Raw genomic sequence first — 20,297 nt, 5'->3', positions numbered from 1 at the left:
GACATTCGATTTGAAAAGCCCGTCCACTTGCGGAACAAAATTTGTTTTAGTTTTTTGGATGTTCAGGGACAAATTCAATTACAAGACCCAAGTTTTCTTGGATTGAAACGAAAGGTACTTTGTTGCCTGTAAATAGGATTTACACCATTGAAAAAAATACTTTGAACCAAATGAAAGAATCTGCTGAAATAAGGCTGCATTGGTCACATTCACCAATATTTATGCACCTAATGTGTCAAATTAGGGACAAATCCAGACATTGTCATTTTCTCTGTAAGCAGACCTACAGAAAACATGCCAAAGTGCACGTTTTCGAGAAACCCTTGGCGTAGTCGAATGTGTGATTAAATTTGACAAGGTCTAACTAGAGGGTGAGAAAAATTGTGACTTTGCTGGCCTCCCTCTGCAGGACAGCTACAACAAAGAGTGCAGCCCGAAAAGTCCGCTCCGCTGCGAAATGGGAGATCTTTCAGGAAAGCTGGGCAGGCTGAACATCGGCACCGGGCCTGCCATTTACACCGACAGCAACCTTCCTCTAGTCGGAAACTTTTCTGGTTCGTCTCTGCTCGTGCTTTGCAGTTCCAGAAGCTCACATTTGACTCTTAAATGCTTACAGTGCTTGGCCGCTCCATCATTGTGTTCGCCAAGGATGGCTCCAACCTCCGAAAGGCGTGTGCCAACATCAAGCTGGACATACACCTTGTGCGCCACGTCTCTGTGCGCAAATTTCCCGGGTTTTCGAGGTAATGTTGCATAGCTCACCACTGGGAACAAGTTCCAATCTCATTTGGCCCTGCAGCGGAGCTTTCATGGACCACATGCGGACCATGCTCAACGCAACAGACTGGCTCGTAATGGCAGACTCCCAGTCAGAGCAAGATATCCTAGAAGGTCAATGCACACAGCTGACCGTGCACTTCTTTGGTATGTTCATTTTTAAGTCCTTTTCCTTATCCCAGAGAAGTACAATAGTGCTGGTTAGGGGCAGAACCATTTTCACTCCTGGAACATGTAAATAGTGCCATCACCGTTAGCATGGGTGCTCCATTACCAATTCCTGCATTCTACTCAAGTTGATGTGAGCTGTGCAAATGGTGAATTGGACACCATGCATTCATCGACAATTGATAATGCTGATTTGCGATACAATCTGTGCAAGGGACATGAAAACAAACACCAATCTTTTATCTAAGCCACCAGTGTTGTACAGTGCATGTGGTCTGTGTAGAGCAGTCAATCTGTCATTACTACATACGAAACTGACCCCCATGAGTGCCATTTTCATTTTCTTGTAATTACTGTCCAAAAATGAACATGCATGACTGACTCATTTGTAGGTCGAGATAAATGCGCTCTGCAAAAAGTAAGTGTTGGTTAGATTCAGAATTTCAGAGAATTTTTGTCTTTTATAACTTGTGTTCAGAGTGTATGGATAAATCAGAAAAAAAAAATTGATTAACCCCCGATATGCACTGCAATGTCCATTCACATAATCAGATTCGTTCGTGATTATGTGAATGGACCAAGTTTATTATTGCATCTCGCATTGTGACAATCGGCAGCGATTTGTGGTCATATCTGTCGTCTATATTTTCAAGCTACAAATTTCACAGTGATGTGATTGGTCATAGTCATTTTGGAGCAGAAAACGGAACTTTTACAGCATAAGTAAACCCCAGCGCGGATAACAGTTCGATCATCTGCATCCAATTAGCATCTGTAGACTCCTCATCCGAACCGCATCTGCATTGTTTTTAATAATTCTATCCGCATTCCCAGACTTTGTATTTGGATCCGAACCGCATCCGCAAAATTCGGAACCGCCATATCCCACCCTCAATCCACGCATTCATTTTACGCCATGAAATGAAGCATTGACATTAAAGAAGCACCTGGATGGTATCCTGTAAGCCGTCTGCTTACCTTTGTACAACAAACTTCTCACATCAGAATACGGTGAAAGTCCTTTTACCATATTCTGTCTTATCATATTTAAAAAATAAGCGATCATCCAAAAGGTATGCTCGAAAGGAAGGACATTTTAATATTTATTTTCCTTTTTGCTTTGTAAAACCCACTTCAAACAGACACCTATTTTATAAACAATAAAATTAAAAATATGACAGACTAATAACATTGTCATTTTATCGAGGCCAAACATTAAGAAAGTGGGAGAGGAAAGGCGCTCACTCCCCGCAGCAAAGTACTGTGTATACGTGGTAAGGTACAAGTACACCACTGGGAAAATATCACAATATTCATTAACGGCAACACCTCCTATCGGTTTAAGTTTGAAACATGAACCCTCAGCTGCATGCTCGGAACCATATACTTAAAGAAACTGAGTGCCAACTGTCGAGGAAAAAAAGAAACTCACACATACGCAATGTTTCACTTGTCAAGGTTGCCGTTAGAAGAAACAGATTATCAACGACATGGGCGGATTCAGACTGGTTTGCCTCTCTTATATTAATACCCGTTAACGGGAAGTCTTTCCATTTATGCACTTGATGCTGGGATGGCATGCACAAACTGTGCTACAAGAATGAGGTGCGAAACTCATACTGGCGCAGATTCCACCACTCCAGAGGATTGGATTCAGTCTCCTTGATCTACTTGTAAGCAAAAAAGCCACTTGCAGGTTTCCTCTACCTTCTTGTGGCTTGTACGTTTTGGGTTTTCTTTGCCCAAAAAATGTTTTCCGCTCTTTCCCTGTCAAACAAGAACACACTTTCCCGGGATGACTGATGTTTTTGCATTCTTTACATATCCTATGGACAGCTTTTTTGGCAAGATCGAACGTTCTAAAGCTTTCTTGACGTAAAGAACAATTTTCTCCCCGATTGGTACCATTTATCTACTGGAGTAATTTGCTTCCGCAATACATTTGATGATGCACTTTATAGTATCACTCACTTATTCACTCTACACTATGTGGTCGCACATGTTTATGGGCCGCCTTGGCGAACATGTAGATCCGCAATCCGCCAAATCTGATTAATTTTTATCCGCATCCATCAGTTTACTGCGGATATCCGTGGGTAATCCGTGGATATGCAGGGCTCTAAGCATAAGCACACACTTCATTTTCATTCATACCTCAGTGAATATTATGTTAAGATTCATGAGTTGGTCTGTCCAACTAAAAGACTGTTCACTTTGCCTTTTCACTTCTGTGCAACCTTTTGTTAGCATTAATTGCAAGGCAGGTTCGATTCCCTCAAACACAAAACGAGCTGTTTAATTGTGTGTAGGAGCCCTAGGCATGGCAACAAGGTGCTGATTAATGGACAGTGTAAGCTGCTATGAGTGGTTATTTTAGGTACGGAGTCTAAGGTAAAACAAATAGCATATTCCACTCAAACTGCTATCAGAATAATTTTGAGTACATAAAGTGATGTTTCGTTCCAAATTCTTATGGTTGTAATAAAACTGCGATCCTTAAAGGCTAGACTCCATGGGGCGAATATGCTGCGAAAAATCCATGAATTTTGCCCGGCGGCTTTTGCTCTGCGTGCAGCATCAGCTCAGTGGCTGCTACGTCACGCGCAAAGCGAGCGTGCCGTTGGGCGAACTTTGTCAGTTATTCGTTGCATAATTCGCCTCATGGAGTTTAGCCTTAATTGATGTAAAAAACAAAGCTTTTATCATTTGATTATGAACATCAATGGCACTTTATATGGAGGACTTAATGATAAATCTGCCTTCTTGAAGATAATTTCCAAACTTCGATCGGCTCACTACTGAAACTAATATAGGTTTAATCTAATCTACTGAGTATGCCACTGAACAGATGCAACCTATATGAAGGTGATAACCAGAGAAGAGAGTGGACATAAAAGAATGAACCTATAGAGCAGGCCATATAAATCTTATCGCAATACCGAAGGAGCCTCGCAAATCTTGAATCTGAAAAAGACACTGTCGGAATAATGCCATCTATTATGTGTGCTAGCTGCAGTTTTATTCAGAAACCCTTGCTGCTTTCTTTTTTTTTTAAGTGCACGAGGCTTGCTGTGTAAAGTTCTAGTCCAAAGGAGTGCTTTTCCCTTTGCACATGGTTGTGTTGCAGTGAAGCAAGTTGCATAAAATTTTGATACCTATTTAACGGTTGCTGCTTCACTGCGGTACTTTAGTGTGTGTTGAGAAGTGCACTCAACAAAGCTAATTCACTTGAAAAGACCATGAATATGAGGAATATTCCAAAACTTATAAGTACTGTCAGCATTTGATACAGAGATCAAACAGAATAGTATGTTATTTGAGGCGATAATCAAAAATTCTGAAAATGCACCTAAGCCTTTTGTAATTATCCGGCCGAATAGCGGGGCCTGATCATTTCCATTTTCAGTATTACTTTAGGGTGTCTAGCGACCGGGAAAACTATAAATTGTAAGGAAAATTTTAATTACCAGGAAAAATCGGGGAATCGGGACAAATCTAGTTTAAGCCTTGGATTGAATTGAGGGCGCAACACCAGGCTACATCCAGTTAGAGCTACTAGATTTAGTAACAAACAGAAAATCCGCAGACCTCAATCCAATCCAAGCCTTAAGTCAAAAGTATCCGAAGGTGTGCATCTGGCGGCTATGCTGCCATTTGGTTATTGATGTGTGTGGTTGAGCGACGTGTTTGGATCGTGTTTCCGGAAGTGGCCTCTTCACTGACATTGTCGGCAGCAAGAAAGTGCTCTTTTAATCTGGAAGGGACGAACCCGAATATTTCGGCATATGCAAGTTGGACTAAACCCGTAAAAAATGATCCTCACAGTGCTCAATGCCTTATGTTGTAATGGTCTTATATAATTAACTGCCTCTACAGTGGTCAGGGAATTTCACCAGAAATTGTCAGGGAATTTCAAAATAATAATTTGCCAGACACCCTGTAGTCAAGTGAAATTAAATTTTGGTGAAGTGTCGGCGCAAATTCCTCATGTTTTGGCAAAAAGGAGGAGGGTAAGCACATCACTGATCTCACATTCAAAGGGATTCATAGCTGGCAGCCATCCAAAACTTGAGCTAGGAGAGATGCAGTTGCACAAAAAGAGCCTGGAAATAGTATGGACACGGCTGCGTGACCAATCAATGTAGTGCGATTCCTTTGCCTTTTAGTTTCACAGGGAAACATTATTTTATTATGAAGTTTCGAAGATATATAGAATGAGAGAGCCAAATTGCTCCGAAACAGAGGATGTGAAATTGCAAACAAAGGCATACAAGCAAATTTGAACTTAATCATAAGACATGAAAATTAATTTCAGTGAAAACTCTGGAAAACTTTGCATCTCTGGGAAAAAAAGCTAACTGCGCCAGACACCCTTTAAGTTTTGGCGACAAAATGCGGCACCCTCAGCCTTGCACTATTTGTGCTGAAACCAAGTGGCATATTTGAGTGCATCCAAAAATTAAATAAATTTACTTGCACTTGGATCAGTGCACTAAAATCTGGTTAGTAGGTTTAACTTGACAGGTTTGGACCCAATTAGGTGCAAGGATTGTCATACTTGAGATTTGGCAGAGTAGTTGTCATTTGTTAGCTTGAGTAGTTCAAACAAGGGTAGAGAACAAAAAGGTGCTTTAAATCATAATTTAGATTGCAATTTAAAGCAGTTTAAATCTGACTGGTGTAACTGCAAGTTAAATCAATCCTTTGCTGCAAAAATGATCCCAAAATATATATTTTTTTTATTTCCCATTTGTCCGACTTGATTGCTTTCTATATCCATTTGTTTTGTATTTATGTCAAAGAAACATCAAGCAAGAAAAATATTGGGCTGAACACGAGCACATTGCAGTAGTCTTCCGAGCTCTCTTTCTACCTTCCACTTTGTCAGTTCCGTAAGGTCCTATTGCAAGTATAAATGATAATGCGTAAGAAACAAAAACTATACTCGGTTTCACATTACGGCAGACTCGAGCGGGGTCTCCCAATCCAGCTTTGTGAATGTGATACTCCAAGGTCAGGTGGCCTTGGATTGGCTCCTTCTGGCGTCTGCTGTGCATCGCTGGTCAGGCATAAGGTGAAACTGAGTTTAGAAAAGTAATGTCCTACTGCAAGCAAATCAACATGTGAAACAAAAAATGATAAAGCTTTTTCACTATCACAGTTTTTGTTGTACTATGGCAGGGTTAGTCGATAAAAGCTGTTAATTACACTGTGCTCTAAATTTACAGGAATTATTTCTTCTACATTGTTTTAGTGATCGGATGGATTGGTGAATCTGCCATAAGCGATAAAGACTCGCTATTTTATAGCTTGTGTTTTAAATCAAATAAATAAATTTTCTTCCACCATGGTTTAAAGAAGGCAATGTTAGGGACATGCAGCCTGCCCGCTATGCAAGACAGGTTACCCAATCATATTTGAAGCCCGAGAAGATCCCTGCCTAGAAAGATGGCCAGACTCAAACCCTCGTTTCAGGGCCAGAGGCACACCGTCGCCAGATAGAGTTTGGCAACCTCATCACCCTCGGAAGTGTGCGCAGGCAGACTCCAACAGGGCTGAAGCTCATCAGGACCTTCTACAAGCCGTGCAAAACCCGTGAGTGCCCCCACCGCCAGTTCGAGCAGTTGTGGCGTCGCATGTAAACAGGCACACAGTCACTTGTGCAAAACATGTAAGCTTTAATTCTCTAACAATCTCCATAGGTCTCTCTCCTGTATTTCAGGGCTTAAACAACTGTGCGGTAAAGAGCGGCACTTTTAGCCCCAGATAAGAAAAAAAAAAACAAAAAAACCTCGTAGTATAGAACGAGACTCCAAAGCCTCTGGCAAAAAATGGTCGGCAAAAGCCTCAAAAGCCTGGAGTACTTGAGCAATTGGTAATAAGTGTTGCAGCCGAACTGCCAGCGCTGCAGCTTGACTTAGAGCCACCGGCAATAAAGCGGTTAAGCGAGTGTTGCGGGCGAGTATATCTCAGGCAGCAGTGTTGCCTCCTCCATCTCTTTCAGTCGACGAGGAGCTCAACGACCGGACTGCTCGTGTGGCAGTGTTGCCCCTTCCATTGCTGCTACTGCTGCATCTGCTTCTCAGAGCACCGTGGCTACAGCGGGACCCTTGAGTAAGGCACTGTGGTAAAAGCTACCCAACACCAACGTTTATAGATCAACTGGGTTGTGGAACTGCAAAAGGTCGCATGTGATTACTGTTGACTACCCTTGAATGTGCTTCCGCTGGCGACAAGCAGCTTTTGGAACATGTAAAAAAGTTGTTTGTAAATTTTTCGTGTGTTGCTGTAGGTATAAAGTACATTTTAAGTGCAATACATATATGGTAAAGACAAATGTTCCGAGCTGCTGAGAAAAATCTGCATTTCAGTGCCCCCTTTGAAATTCAGCACTGCTAGTCTTTCCAAGAAAGCCCGCTAGCAGATGCAAATATCTTTCTGCATTGGCACCGCTGCATAAAGACAGTTGGCGACAGCTTTGGATGCTGTACAGCAGTAATTCTCAAATGGGGGTCTGCGAAGGCATTCTAGGGATCCGCTAAGCCCTGCCTTATCAGTCAAGCCTGGCGATAAAAGTTGCCTTTTTTTTTAGATTGAGAAGGAACGTTCAAATTTTCGGCCGAGTTTTTTTTGTGTCTGTGTGAATGAGAGAAGTCTACTTTACCCTAGCCCTTAGTTATGTCTTCTATTAAATCATAATTAACCTATCCCTCTCCCTTTCTCTCACCACCAACGGGGTCCTCCATCATCTTTGCGGATCCATAAGGGGTCCGCAAAACATTAATGTTTGAGAACCACTGCTGTACAGTTTCTGCGAGAAGTTCCACAACCTAGTATATCCAGTAACGTTCCCGACAGCGTCATAAGCTGGTTTCTCTGTTGCAGTCCGCTACATGGGAGGATGGAGCTTGGCTCGCGACTGCTTGCGTGCAAGCACCAGGAAGGCTGCCGCCAACATGAGCAAGCCAACAAAGAGGCAAAGCAGAAGAACAAACAGATGGAAGCCCACTGTGGGAGCGGATGGCTGAGCGGCGGGGATGGCGTTGGTGGCATTGATCATAAAACCCAGAGACCAGCCTAAGTCATAGCCCTTGGCTTTCTTAATGAAGTTGATGCCAGACCAGGTGGCGTCGCTAAAGCCATACTTGTCGAGCAACAGGTCTCTGACGAACATGGACTGGAAGCAGTAGTTGGCCACGAAGCGGGCGGGCGTGACCAGCGTCTGGGCCTCCTCCCAGGTGGCCGAGCACATCAAGTTGGAGTTGTTTAAGAAGGTGTCAAGCGGCATGCCCGTAGCATTGAGCGCTTTCAGGGTGTAGTAGAATGCCGAAAATGCCTGTGAAAAGCAACACCGGCATTGAGAACTGCTCACCGCTGGAACCAGACGCATGTTTACCATGTACTTCTGACCAGTAGGCACGGGAACTTTGGGTGGCTCCAGACAGGTGCTGTAGCTCTTTTTGCAGGTAGCAGGATTCATCAGGTCGGCAACAGCACTGTGGCACTCGTTTGCGGATCCATTCCCGACAAAGGTGAACACCTGCAGGGTACACAATAAACAATCTCCACTTGTCCCCATCACCAGAGCCTCGTGTGTTTTTAACTGCAAAGACACTCACGGCATCTGGATGCTGTTGCAACCAGCTTTCGGTCTGAGGAGTTATTGTGCAATAGCTCTCAAAGATGTCCTTTGCAGTCAGGTTGAAAGTGTATCCAGAGTTGTGGCATGGGCTCACTATGGTATCCCGGTATTCCTGTAAGATGAAGGGCCCTACAACCAAACTGCTGGAGAAGCCTGTTACCAAACTCACCTGTTGAGCAATGATGTGAGCTAGGAACCTGCGCCTAATCTCATTGACACCATAGCAAAGATAGGACACTGCAAAGACCCTGTACTTGCGGCCGTAAAGTGTCAACTCAGTTATGTCCTCGGATGAGGCATCGCTGCTGACTGGGAAGGCAACCTGTGTTGACGCGCCACCCAAGTCCAAAGCACCGAAGGTGTCCTCAGTGTGGCCCTGCACAGCAGCCTAGCCATTAGCGGTGCCCGCAAGGCCCTGCTGTCAGCCTCACCGAGTCCTGTGGAATGACTTCCACCAGGTAGTTAGTGGAGAGCCAGGCAAAAACCCCCTCGTCGTGGCCACTCAGGATGACGGCCCGGCGAAGGCCATACGGCTTGAGGGCACACTCGGCAGCCATAAGGATGGCGTCTGCTTGGGCTGGCTGCGTGAGACTGCGCACAAAAGCCGCCCATTCACTCCGGGGGCGGTCGGGAGGGTCCGATTGCGGCGCCTACTTGAGAACACGCATGCCGGCCGTGGCCCCGAGGTAGACGGGCGCCCGGATGCCCCCCAGGAGTCCGGAGACGGCCCGAGCGAGGTCCTCGGCCGTGCGGCGGGGTTCCATAGTGCTGATGCCGCCGTCGGACTCTGCGTGGTCCACTTGGACGGCGCGGCCGGTACCCAGGTACTTGGCGCCCTGCCAGCGGTAGAGTGTGGCCTCGGTGTGGCTCGAGCCGGCGTCCACGACGACTCCGTGCACGAAGGGCACCCGGCCCCCGGTCAGGCCGTAGGCCATCGACGCGAGCAGCAGCCCGAGCAGGGCCACGACCCCGCACACGACGGCCAACAGGCCCCAGTTGGCGAGGAAGAGCAGCGGGGCGCGCTGGCGCCGCAGGTACAGCGTGTCGCCCGAGCGCACGCCCAGGGCGTTGAGCGACGCCCCCGGGCGCAGGGGTCGGTTGGAGCGCGTGTACAGAGCCAGCGCCGGGTCGTACGCGATGCCGCACTCGTGCCAGAAGGCGCCCAGCAGACTGTCGGCCGTGGCCCCGGCATGCGTGCGCACCGTCATGGGCGCCAAGTCCGGCCGTGCCACGCACTGCAGGTGCACCTCCATGCTGGGCAGCGGCTTAGCAGGAACCCTGCGCGCCCTGGTTCATGTAGCGACCGCCGAGCGGGGCTCCGGTCGGAGCCCGAGCCGCGAGCAACGACGCGCGCGTGACGCGGGCCTGACGCGCGCCCTGCGTCAGTCGCTGTTTGCGGGAATCGATCAATGGAAGCTTATTCGGGGACCGTGGCTCAGGCGGGCTGCAGCCACGTGCCCGAGCCACGGCAGGTGCGCGGACAGCGCCGAGCTACTTCACGGCGCGGGGCCTCCGTTGCCCTGGCGACGCGCCGTAAATGAAAGCTGCTTGCGCGCCCGACGTCAGCGTGACGTCGCACTCGGAAAAGTTCGGCTACTCTCGTTGACCAAATATGGGCAGCGCTCCGGAGGGGAGGTACCGCGGCGACGGCATGCGACTTTCGGGGGTTCGTTGGGGCACTTGCCGGTTCCCCACGAACCCAGAACCTCGGGGACGCCTAGCTGCGGCCGAAAAGCCGCGCCTGACACGGCCGCGCCGAGCCCAGGCCCCGGGCAGCAACGCGGCCCGACGTTTTGCCATCAGAAGGTGGCGCAGTGAATGAAGCCGACGTCACGGCGACGTCAGGCACGGAACGCGCTCCCATTGGTCGGAGCGGGTTCCGGCTCGCCAAATAAGGCAGCGGGGCGCCCTGGGGCCCATTCATACGGCAGCGGGTGTCCCCAAGCGCGTACGTCGCTGCCACACGGATGGGGAGTCCCTAGCCGTCATGACGATGGACGGCCTGGACACGCTGTCTCGCGACTGCCTACAGTTTAACCTCAGCTTCGAATCGTTCAAGGCGACCGGCGCCGGAGGCCTGGCCGCTCCCGAGGGGTCCGACGACCCCCTGAACACGCCCGTGTCCACTACCGCCGAGCTGATCACCTTCTTCGCCACCGATGCCGTCATCCCGGACCCCGTGCCCATCTCAGGTAGGTCGGATCGAACAGGTGGCTGCCTCCCTCCCCCACTCGCGCAGCCTCTGACGGTACCTCTCCGCGCGCAGCCGAGGCCTCCCTGCCGGACAAGGGGGACCCCTACGGCAGGCTCGCGTACCGGGGCACCTTCACAACCGCCTGGCCCGGACCAGCAGACGCCGGGCCCTTCTTCGAGCAGCCCGAGCTGCAGCCCTTCCCTCCCCTTGAGGGCTCCTTCAAGGCGCCGTACGCGGATCCCGAGCCCCCCGCCAAGTACCCCTGGTTCTCGACTAGCTACGAGCCTCCGGCGGCCAAGCCCGAGGAGCCCGACCGGTCGACGGCCACCCTCGCCGAGTACAACCAAGCCACCAGCAAGGGCCACGAGATCCTTAGCCAGGCGTACCAGAACAGCCCGGTGCCGCTGAAGCTGGTGCCGGTCAAGCCGCGCAAGTACCCCAACCGACCGAGCAAGACGCCCGTGCACGAGCGGCCGTACGCCTGCCCGATCGAGGGCTGCGACCGGCGGTTCTCGCGCTCGGACGAGCTCACCCGGCACATCCGCATCCACACGGGCCAGAAGCCCTTTCAGTGCCGCATCTGCATGCGCTCCTTCTCGCGCTCCGACCACCTAACCACGCACATTCGGACTCACACGGGCGAGAAGCCCTTCACCTGCGACGCGTGTGGCAGGAAGTTCGCGCGCTCTGACGAGCGCAAGCGCCACGCCAAGGTCCACCTCAAGCACCGGCTCAAGAAGGAGGACCACCAGTGAGCCCCCACCCCTGTACATAGTGCTCTGTACATAGAAGCCATCTTCACGCGCAAAATAAACCCGTTCCAGTGGTCACCTGGACAACGCACTCCCACTAGCCGAGTTCCCATTCTCTGACCAGCTGCTAGACTGGTGTCGGGTTGCCCAACACTTGGTCCCCCATTTCATCTGAATGCCTCCTCACCTAAATGGTGCTGCCTTTTCCCAGCCTTCATTACTGGTGTGTCCCTCGTTCCTACACCTGGGCTATGTCTACCAACTGTCTCGTTTCACACATGCACACACACCATGGCAGCGAGTATGAACGGGACTGAAGCTAACACATGCCTAAGGATGTCTTTCCTCTGCTCTCGGGCACCTCTATCCTTTACAAATTGTTCAGATGCAGCTATGTTTAAAGTGAATGCAAGAGTTCAAAGTTGAGTAGTGAAAGAATGGACAAGCATACCAAAAAAAGTTCACATAGTAGGAAGTCTTTCTAACAAAAGTAAAGATTTTTTTTTTCTTTTTTTTTTTGGGGGGGGGGGGGCAAGCTGGTTAGGAAATATTATGATCTAAACTCCGAGACACAGAGAAATAAAATAACTGACGAGATGACAAAAATTCATTGTGTCGTCCGTTACTTTATTTCTCCCCGTCCTGGGTTTCCGATTACGACAGCTCAAAATGCTGTTTTCAAGTATATGCTGTATCACATATAACTAACTATAGGCCAACATTATGCTGAGTCAACTGACATACCTGTACACAGCTTAATCTAAAAGGTTTGGACCAAAAAGGCCCATACCTTTTAGACTGCTTTAGCCAATGTTTCGTTGAATGGCTATAGACTGATAGCAGCAGCAAGGGCTACCCAAATTTTATACCACCAGGGGCGGATTTAGAGGGGGGGTCCGGACGTCCTGACCCCCCTCTTGATTTCTGCATGTGTAAAATTTAGGGCGTGAAACGAGGGAGAGGGGGTTCCTAAACAAATGGTACGCTGACCAACACCTGACCTGACCTGACCCCCCCCCCCCCCCCCCCCCCCCAGGAAATTCCTGCATCCGCCCCTGTATACCACATTGGGAGACAAACTTTTTTAGATTGGGGAGTACAATTTCAAATGGCAGATGGGCGTAACCAAGCAAAACAACAAGGGGGAAAAAAAAAAGAGCCTGTTAAACATATGAAATGTTAGCCGTTGCCATGCAAACTGAATTCATTTCTTCCAGGCATGACGGCTCATAAGCTATGGTCTATTCAAGGATAACAATGGACGATACAAACTTTAATATCAAGTTTTAAGATCAGGTGTGGCCCATATAGATATGTAAATTTACAGCTGCCAAACCGCCCTGTTTTAAGCTGCTGTTCTGCGCCTACTCAAAGAAGCGATTTTACCCCTCCCAAAAAGGTATTTTAAAATCCACTCCCGGCTGGCAAATGCCGGTCACGAGTTTATATAAACTACTTATGTGGAATAAAAAAAAGTCCCTTGTGTGTTACTTTCCGGCTCCCCAGTAGAAATCTCTTAAAACAGGCTGATTTCTTCCGCAAATATTTCCAGAGATTAGAACACCACGGCGGACTACGTGCGTAAACCCAGCTGTTGATTACAATAATAATAAAAAAAAAATATGCCCTAAAAAGAAGAAAAACAAACCGAGGGGAAATGCTCCGAGCTCTAAGTACACTATAATCACACCAAAAACACCAGCGATGCATACATGTATATATATATATATAAAGCACAAAGATACACTGAAAAAAAAAAAAAAAACATTACAAGTAACAGAATGCCCGAAGTTTCATTTTGTGCGGCACCCCATCGCCAGCTGCGAAATATCTACTTTCTGGTAGCTTTACAGTATCTTTTCTGCACGTTTTCCCCATCGTATTCTGGTACTCGTCCCAACAACAGCGGCGATTTGGTTCGCAAAGTACGCTGGGGCGATTGCGGGCGGAGCGCGTCCCGTGCCGCGCCTCTCTGCATTTGTCGAGCAAACAAGCGATGCTTCTACGACGCAAATGTTTGGATGCATGCAATCAAGGTTCTCTGCGTGAGCTAGCCGGCTGCATCCTCCCCAGCGGAGGCCGGGCTTTTTAAAAAAACGCACACCGAGAAACCAACGGAGGTCCTCACCCTTGATAAAGGCAAAAGTGACGCTTCCCTTCGGTCACTTCGGCGATGTTGGGCCACCTGAAAATCTTCCCGGCAATTTGTGGTGTTGCTAGCGGCGTGGACCGGTACCGGACAATACTGCATGTCCCTGAGCCAAAACAAACTTGTAAGTAAGAAAACTACAAGGTCAGCCAACAATCAAGAATGCGTGAAATGTGCCAAGATTTCCGCAGCGTGAACTTTGCGCGCAAAAGGCTGGGAATTAATTGCGCTAGTTGCGTAGCTGAACAAAAACAAAAACAAAAAAACACACAAAAACTTATCAGTTAACAAATTTAAACCAAAAATTAGTATTTACAAACAAATACGTCAGTTGAAGACCGATGATATCGTTGCAATTATATAACATTTAACGTTTATGTTCGTCGATTTCTTCACGGAGAAGCCAACGTTGGAAAAAGCAACTTTAAAAAAAGAAAACGAGTAAAAAAACAAAAAAAAGCAAGAAACGAAATTTGAAACTTTAGTTCGATCGTTGGGTTGGTTCGACCGGTTCGACCCTCTATAGTTCGGCCAGAGATTCTGCAGAGATGAAACATAAATATCATAATCATTCGTAAAAGAATAATTACTAAACTTTTCTTACTGACATTTTGTTTCAATCATTATGCTTAAATTCGTAAATATTTAGTAAATTACCTGGCGCCACGGGTGATACACTGGGATCAACGTCGAACCGGATTTTTAGGTCGAACTTTCAGGGTTCGATTGGTAGAGTGCTCTAGACTGGTCCCGGGTCCGACGAAACCTTCGACTTTTAACCAGATTCCCCCGGTATCTAGATTTGATTTTTTTTTTTTATGCAAAGGGTTATTTTAATTTTATGAAGAGTTGCGATGAAAAGAAACTAATTCTACTCACCGAAGAAGGTAATATTTTTTTTACAGTATTAACTCAAATCAGTGCTGCCCTAAATTCTTCCCTTAGGCATCACCATCCAATCCGAAGCCAACTGGCCAGCCTGTCGCGCATGCGCATAGCAGTCAAACTTGAGCCAACGGTCGAACCACTGGGTCGAACCGTTGTTGAACTTTTCATACATTGCGCTAGACTTTTCATAAGAAGTTCGAAAAAGTCGAACGTGGTAGAACTCGAACCTCGGCCGGTTCGCGACACTAGAGCAAAGAGTCATCCCAATCAAAGTAGATATTTATAATAATAAAATACTCCCAAAGTCAACGTTGCCAAAGCTACTGGCGCGAGCGCATGGCTTCATGTTTGCGCGAGAACGCGTGCGAATGGACTACGAGATCAAACCCCATGCTCATACCAGCAGATGCTGGTACGAGCAGATACTGAGAGAATATACTTCAAGTAAAGCTGGTACTTTTACAATGTACTGAAAGCACTTGTAGAACACGCAGATATACTTCGTGCCATCGTTTTTTATAGGGGGTAATATATGTGATAAAGTTAAGATTTTTTTTTAAATTTTGATTGATAGTGAAACAGATGACTTACTTAGAACAGCAAATTACAGTAGCAGTGAGAATTCAATAGAAAGTTAGATGAGGAATGGCATGGCAATGTTCAAGACCAGTGTCTACCTTTAATTTAAAAAAAAAACGGGAACTTACAAGCATCTGAAGGTGTGTCTCAGTGATGTTGGAATAAAGGGATAAGATGGGCTTTCACCAAACAAAGGCAAAATTAATAAAAACGCAGAAGTCATGTGCAGAAGTGACGTTCTACTGCAGTTAGGTGGCGCTACTTACTACCCATTACGAAGATTACGGCTCTGGATAGACGGTAGAAGATTTCCCCCTGTTACCGTCTATCCGTTGAAAGGGTTGTAAGTTGTAGCTGGTTGTGTCCAGTTGTGTCGGTTGTTGATCTGTGTGCTGGCTTGCTCCTAGTGATCTTAGAAACACGCAAAATTAACGATTTTGTTGACGAAAATGAGAAAACCTCGTAAGTGACGGCGCAGTTGCTTCCCAGTGACAGTGCGGGAAGAAAGCGTCTTACCTGCATAGTCATAATGGAGTCCTGCTTGGCTGTGGAGCGAGAGATTGACAAAGTGTTGAATAAGTTTGGCACCTTGAGCGAGCACACTAAAAGTGCGCTGAGTGAATTGATCAACTACGTGCAAGAGTTGTACCGGGAACTTGGAGAACGTAAGTGACTGTTCGACCAATGCGCGAGTTTCCCGCAGACGTCTGCAATGTCCCTTTTCTGTGCAGTTCCTCCTGAAACTGACGTGACGACGTCGCACGGCATAGCGCTGACGCAATGCGCTCAAAAGATCAGGGATGTGAGCAGTTCCCTGGCCACAGAGCATCGCGATCTCCACGGTACGGTATCCAAAGTGGGCAAGGCAATAGACAAGGTGGGTGACCCGTCTCTTGTTCAGGCTCGGCTACCTCTCGAAAGTGCAGTCGCTGTAGCCTGTCATGGTGAGCTTTATTTAGACGACCCTTCAGCGGCCTACCTTCGTGGTCTCGATTGCGCGATCCACACGACTAGCGTTGACGCCGGCCGACATGTAAAATCCACTCGAAATCCTGCTTGACACGAGAGAGATGCTTCCGATTACATAGAGGCAAAACGCGGTTCTGAAGCGAGGGCGATTGTGTTTGCAGAATTTGGTACCAGACTTCTGGGCCACCAGCAGCGAGGAGGTGTTTGAGGGTGCAGAGAAAGCGGCGGCCCTGAACCAGGTGATTGGCGAGCACCTGCTGCGCCAGGGCATGCTGGACATTGCTGAAGAGCTGTCCCGCGAGGCGGGCCTAGAGTCAGCCCAAAAGGAGCCGTTTGCCGAGCTCAACAGCGTGCTGGACGCCCTCAAGCGGCGCGACCTGGGCCCCGCACTGGCTTGGGTAGGCCAGCACCAGCTGCAAGGCACCAGCCTGCACCTCCAGCTCCACCGGCTGCACCTGGTGGGACTGCTGCAGAGAGGCGCTGCAGCAGAGGCCATCGCCTATGCCCGAACCCATCTGGCACCGCTGGCACGTCAGCATGAGCACGACCTGCAAGTCCTCATGGGAAGCCTGGCATTCCTGCGCATGCCGGGAGGCCTGGCCCGTTCGCCCTATGCCTTCCTGCTCGAGCCCGCCCTGTGGGGTGAGACGTGCGAGGCGTTCACGCGCGACGCATGCGCCCTGCTTGGCCTGTCGGTGCGCAGCCCGCTGGCGGTGTGCGTTGAAGCCGGCAGCCTGGCCCTCCCCGCACTCCTCAACATCAAGCAGGTAATGCTGCAGCGCCAGGTGGCAGGGGTGTGGAGCACCCGTGACGAGCTGCCCATTGAAATCCGCCTGGGCTGCCAATTCCACTCGGTCTTCGCCTGCCCCATCCTGCGGCAGCAGAGCAGCGACGCCAACCCTCCCATGCGGCTCGTCTGTGGCCATGTCATCTCGAGGGATGCCCTGCACAAGCTGGCCAGTGGCAGCAAGCTCAAGTGCCCCTACTGCCCCGTGGAGCAGAACCCTGCTGATGCACGCCTCATCCACTTTTGATGCCTTCCTGTCGTGCCAAAAGGCTGTGTCGCAACAAAGGCTGTGCTTCAGCCTGGTGTGGATTTTTTCGAAGTGTGTGCTGTCGTGTAATCATACAAAAAATTTAGATTGCCTAATAAAACAATCGTGCTAGGGATGACGGCTGGGAACCTTTGAAAACCACATGCATTCTCTGGAGTGCAAAAAGTTGTACTAAACTCAGTTCAACCTTAAAGGGATACTAAAATTGAAACTTAAAATATACCTCTCGTTTAGAAATAAGTTAATTATTTCTATCTGCTAATGACAATCGCATGCTTATATTTTGAATGCATGGCTATATTTTTCGTTCCAAAGGACCGATTCCAGCGAGCGCTCGAAGATCAGCTGTCGGAGAGCGTGATGCATCCCAGGAGACGTGACGTCAGTATGGACGAGCACAGGCAAAGCTGCTTGGGGGCTGGCGTGGTTATGAGCTCCGCCACTTAGCGTTATCAATGCGTTACTACCTGGCCGTTTTTAGTTGCCCCTCTCCGCTCCCCTCACTGTTTGAATAAGCTAAGAGAAAAAGGAAATCTGGTTCGACGGGACTCATGCACACGCAGCTTGCCGCTGTACTTCCGCGGAGCGGCGCTGCTTTTAAGTGCATAGTGACGTAACGACATTCGGTTTATTCCTTTTAAATAATGCTGTCATCTTTTCTAGCAAAATATTGGTGTCTCCGTGGTGTGGCCACAATGTGGTTGACGTTTGGACGACAAAAAGGATGTTAGAAATTCGTTGAAGTATCCTTTTAAGCTGCAGCCAAAGCTACAAGCGTGAGCTAGTCCGTGCCCCTTACTTTGAGGTGTGCCTTTCTGGCACGAGTACTTCTTTTGCAGAAGAAGCTTTCAAAGCCGCAGTCTCGTGCTCGGAGCCTTGGCTGCAATCTTGGCGTGCAAGGGTGAAGGGAACTAGGCCCGACGTGTGGACAGCACAAACATGTGGAGACAAGCTGCAGGGCCTACTGCACCGCCCGGAACCAGGTCTGGTTGTCTTCACCGTGTCCCAGGGGTCTGAGCTGCTGTTTTAGTACAAGGGTCTAAAACACTTGGCCCAGATATTGTTGGGATGCAATGCCCCATTCTGCCCGAAGCGACAGGAATGCTTGCGCTGTAGTTGTCAGAGATTGTGTCTTTTAGACGTGGGATAAAATAGATGCTGTCCAAAATTTTGGTGAAAACAAAAACCACGTACGAAGCCTATTGATTTTGATTTGCCGAGCGAGTTCTGCAACATCGCAAAAGACGGTGCGCGCTTTTGAGCAATTTAAAATATACCAGCCCATTCACGAAGTGCTGTTATTTTTAATCTTTTCATTGTCCTCAAGATTAGGTCGACGGTAGTCATGACTCGTGCAAGCAATTCCGAGCTATGTATGTCGCTGGCGAAAAGGCAGGATTTTAAAAATTACAAAGTATGAAATTTGTTCCCCTTGAAATTTCTGGTGCGGCGTCGTTCATAGCCTCGGCTACGTTGCAACACCGAGCCGAACTACTGCGTTTTCTTTTTTACCTTATCACATTTACTCCCCCCCTCCCCGACATTGTCATTGACCCTGCGCCGCCACAACATGGCAGCACCGGGGCCGGTGCCACCATGTTGTGCTAGTCAGAGGGTGCGCGGTTAGCAGACTGGCGTCGTAGGTAAAGAAAACCAGTTTTTGTTTTTACTGAATTTCTTGCTCGGGTAATTTTGTTATTTGGAATTTTTGTGCAATGCTTCCACCACACTCGGGCACCTCTGTGGTAAATCGTAGCCCGATACGGTCACTTTAAAGGCTTCTCCTGGATTCGGGACCCTGCTGTAGATATGAAATGCTGATGATTTCCTAAGCTTATGTATTACTTTTGAACATTTGGGTTACCTGCAATATTCCAGATACTTGTTTGCATTCCTGCATCATCTACTAAAATTTCTGCAAATGTTGGATCAGTGATTTCAGAGAAAATGTTCATCATTACAAGCAAAATGGCAAGTTTAAAGAGACTTTGTAACATGTATGCCCTGGGGCAATTTTCAAAGCACTTGCTGGCCCATGGCTCTTGGTTTTTAGTTTTGATACATACTCTTCACTTACTAGAACTCAAAGAATTACGCCAAGGTCTTGTTGAAGTTAGAAAGCTTGCACTGGACGCATAGTTTCTACTGCAGATCTTAGGTTGCAAAAAACATATAGTGACTGTTTTTTGCATTATTGTATAATGTTAAAGATAAAATTTGGTATGCACATTGTTTCATAAGGTATAGAAACCTCTTGTGCCATGGAAATTTGTACATCACTAAAAACATCATGTCGATCAGTTTCATGCTTTGAACTACAGCATTCATCTACATCATACAGTGGGAACATCGAAGTGAAATACTTATTAAACACAAACTATGTTGTTACCCCGTCATTTCTTGTGAATAAATCCTCGACAAAACGGACATCAATGCAATAAAAATGGAGCATGTAACTTGGTAAACTAAAACTCTGCCCTTAGTTTGATAAACAGTCATGCAGCGGTCATCAAAGCATTTCATCAATTTAGTTTCAAGCATTCATCACATGCCAAACATGAGAATTGTATCTGGAAGTCAACTTTTATACTCTCCATGAAGTCAACACTCATAGTACCAAAAAAAGTACCAAAAAGTTGATTCATGCTTACCATGAAAAGTACTAGGAAAGGTATCTGGAAGTCAACTCATACTTTCCATGAAAACTATCAGAAAATGTACCTGGAAGTTAACTCGGTTTCTATTAAAACTACCAAAAATGCAAATGTGGAAAGGAAATACAAGCATACAAAATATATTTGAAGTACTACTTTAAGCACTTTCCAATGCTGTTGGCTAATTCATGGGGCTGCAGAGAAAACATATGAAGCTGCATGCACTCTAAATGTAGCCCTGCAACATGCCCAGGCCGTGCCCGTGTCTAGGAGTAGAATAAACTACCAACCTAACTTTGATGCCGCCATTGCGCTGACCACACAACAAATGCAACCTTTTCAGCTCGTTCCCAAAGTGGCTCTGTAAGGGCAAATCCTATCCAGAGCAGTCTTATTGAAGACAAATCTTTGATTAAAGGGATTGTCCGGTAAAGTTTTGTGTTTCTGAAAACAACAAAATTATATTATTG

General features: G+C 47.6%; 4 protein-coding genes across 7 annotated transcripts in view; 3 read left to right on the top strand and 1 right to left on the bottom strand.

The window, feature by feature from the left end:
* LOC115308998 overlaps window positions 1-8,526 on the top strand; it is a gene marked incomplete in the record, with an annotated part of 12,238 nt that extends 3,712 nt beyond the window's left edge. The window contains 5 exon segments of the mRNA XM_042287130.1: window positions 410-554; window positions 617-743; window positions 800-924; window positions 6,421-6,540; window positions 6,950-8,526. Coding sequence (XP_042143064.1) covers window positions 410-554; window positions 617-743; window positions 800-924; window positions 6,421-6,540; window positions 6,950-7,059 — 627 coding nt within the window.
* Window positions 6,604-14,393, bottom strand: LOC8032834 (ectonucleoside triphosphate diphosphohydrolase 2). Of its 4 annotated transcripts, XM_040498611.2 has the most exons (8): window positions 14,340-14,390; window positions 13,662-13,788; window positions 9,242-9,865; window positions 9,019-9,178; window positions 8,757-8,963; window positions 8,565-8,699; window positions 8,342-8,485; window positions 6,604-8,281 (listed from the first exon to the last, which is right to left on the bottom strand). In XM_040498611.2, exons 3-8 carry the CDS (start codon window positions 9,838-9,840, stop codon window positions 7,835-7,837), a joined length of 1,692 nt encoding a protein of 563 aa, XP_040354545.1. In that variant the 5' UTR covers window positions 9,841-9,865; window positions 13,662-13,788; window positions 14,340-14,390; the 3' UTR covers window positions 6,604-7,834. The 4 variants fall into 4 exon arrangements, with proteins under 4 accessions (XP_040354545.1, XP_040354544.1, XP_029822986.1 ...); XM_040498610.2 differs by having other exon boundaries at window positions 8,565-8,963; window positions 14,340-14,393; XM_029967126.4 differs by lacking the exon at window positions 14,340-14,390 and having other exon boundaries at window positions 6,604-8,485.
* LOC8032835 (early growth response protein 1-B) lies at window positions 10,095-11,630 on the top strand. Its single transcript, XM_029967129.3, has 2 exons — window positions 10,095-10,779; window positions 10,854-11,630. The coding sequence occupies exons 1-2, from the start codon at window positions 10,575-10,577 to the stop codon at window positions 11,534-11,536; spliced, it is 888 nt and encodes a 295-aa protein (XP_029822989.1). The 5' UTR covers window positions 10,095-10,574; the 3' UTR covers window positions 11,537-11,630.
* Window positions 14,394-15,471: 1,078 nt separating the features above from the next.
* LOC8032836 (E3 ubiquitin-protein transferase RMND5B) lies at window positions 15,472-17,291 on the top strand. Its single transcript, XM_002400961.5, has 3 exons — window positions 15,472-15,814; window positions 15,881-16,026; window positions 16,280-17,291. Exons 1-3 carry the CDS (start codon window positions 15,679-15,681, stop codon window positions 17,150-17,152), a joined length of 1,155 nt encoding a protein of 384 aa, XP_002401005.1. The 5' UTR covers window positions 15,472-15,678; the 3' UTR covers window positions 17,153-17,291.
* The last annotated feature ends 3,006 nt before the right edge of the window (window positions 17,292-20,297 follow it).

This window comes from Ixodes scapularis, unplaced genomic scaffold (genome assembly GCF_016920785.2).
Source record: "Ixodes scapularis isolate PalLabHiFi unplaced genomic scaffold, ASM1692078v2 PGA_scaffold9__187_contigs__length_104089568, whole genome shotgun sequence".
NCBI classification, from domain to species: domain Eukaryota; kingdom Metazoa; phylum Arthropoda; class Arachnida; order Ixodida; family Ixodidae; genus Ixodes; species Ixodes scapularis.
Note: the sequence above shows the minus strand (reverse complement) of the source record. Positions and strands in the feature narration are given on the sequence as shown.

Excerpts from the sequence above, each read along its gene's own strand:
- LOC8032834 (XM_040498608.2), bottom strand. The coding sequence starts at position 9,840 with ATGGAGGTGCACCTGCAGTGCGTGGCACGGCCGGACTTGGCGCCCATG. Across the intron at positions 9,179-9,241 it reads GCCGGCATGCGTGTTCTCAA|TCTCACGCAGCCAGCCCAAG; the intron begins GTAGGCGCCGCA and ends TTTTGTGCGCAG. Across the intron at positions 8,964-9,018 it reads AAGTCATTCCACAGGACTCG|GGCCACACTGAGGACACCTT; the intron begins GTGAGGCTGACA and ends GCTGCTGTGCAG.
- LOC8032836 (XM_002400961.5), top strand. The coding sequence starts at position 15,679 with ATGGAGTCCTGCTTGGCTGTGGAGCGAGAGATTGACAAAGTGTTGAAT. Across the intron at positions 15,815-15,880 it reads GTACCGGGAACTTGGAGAAC|TTCCTCCTGAAACTGACGTG; the intron begins GTAAGTGACTGT and ends TTTTCTGTGCAG. Across the intron at positions 16,027-16,279 it reads TGGGCAAGGCAATAGACAAG|AATTTGGTACCAGACTTCTG; the intron begins GTGGGTGACCCG and ends TTGTGTTTGCAG.
- LOC8032835 (XM_029967129.3), top strand. The coding sequence starts at position 10,575 with ATGACGATGGACGGCCTGGACACGCTGTCTCGCGACTGCCTACAGTTT. Across the intron at positions 10,780-10,853 it reads GGACCCCGTGCCCATCTCAG|CCGAGGCCTCCCTGCCGGAC; the intron begins GTAGGTCGGATC and ends CTCCGCGCGCAG.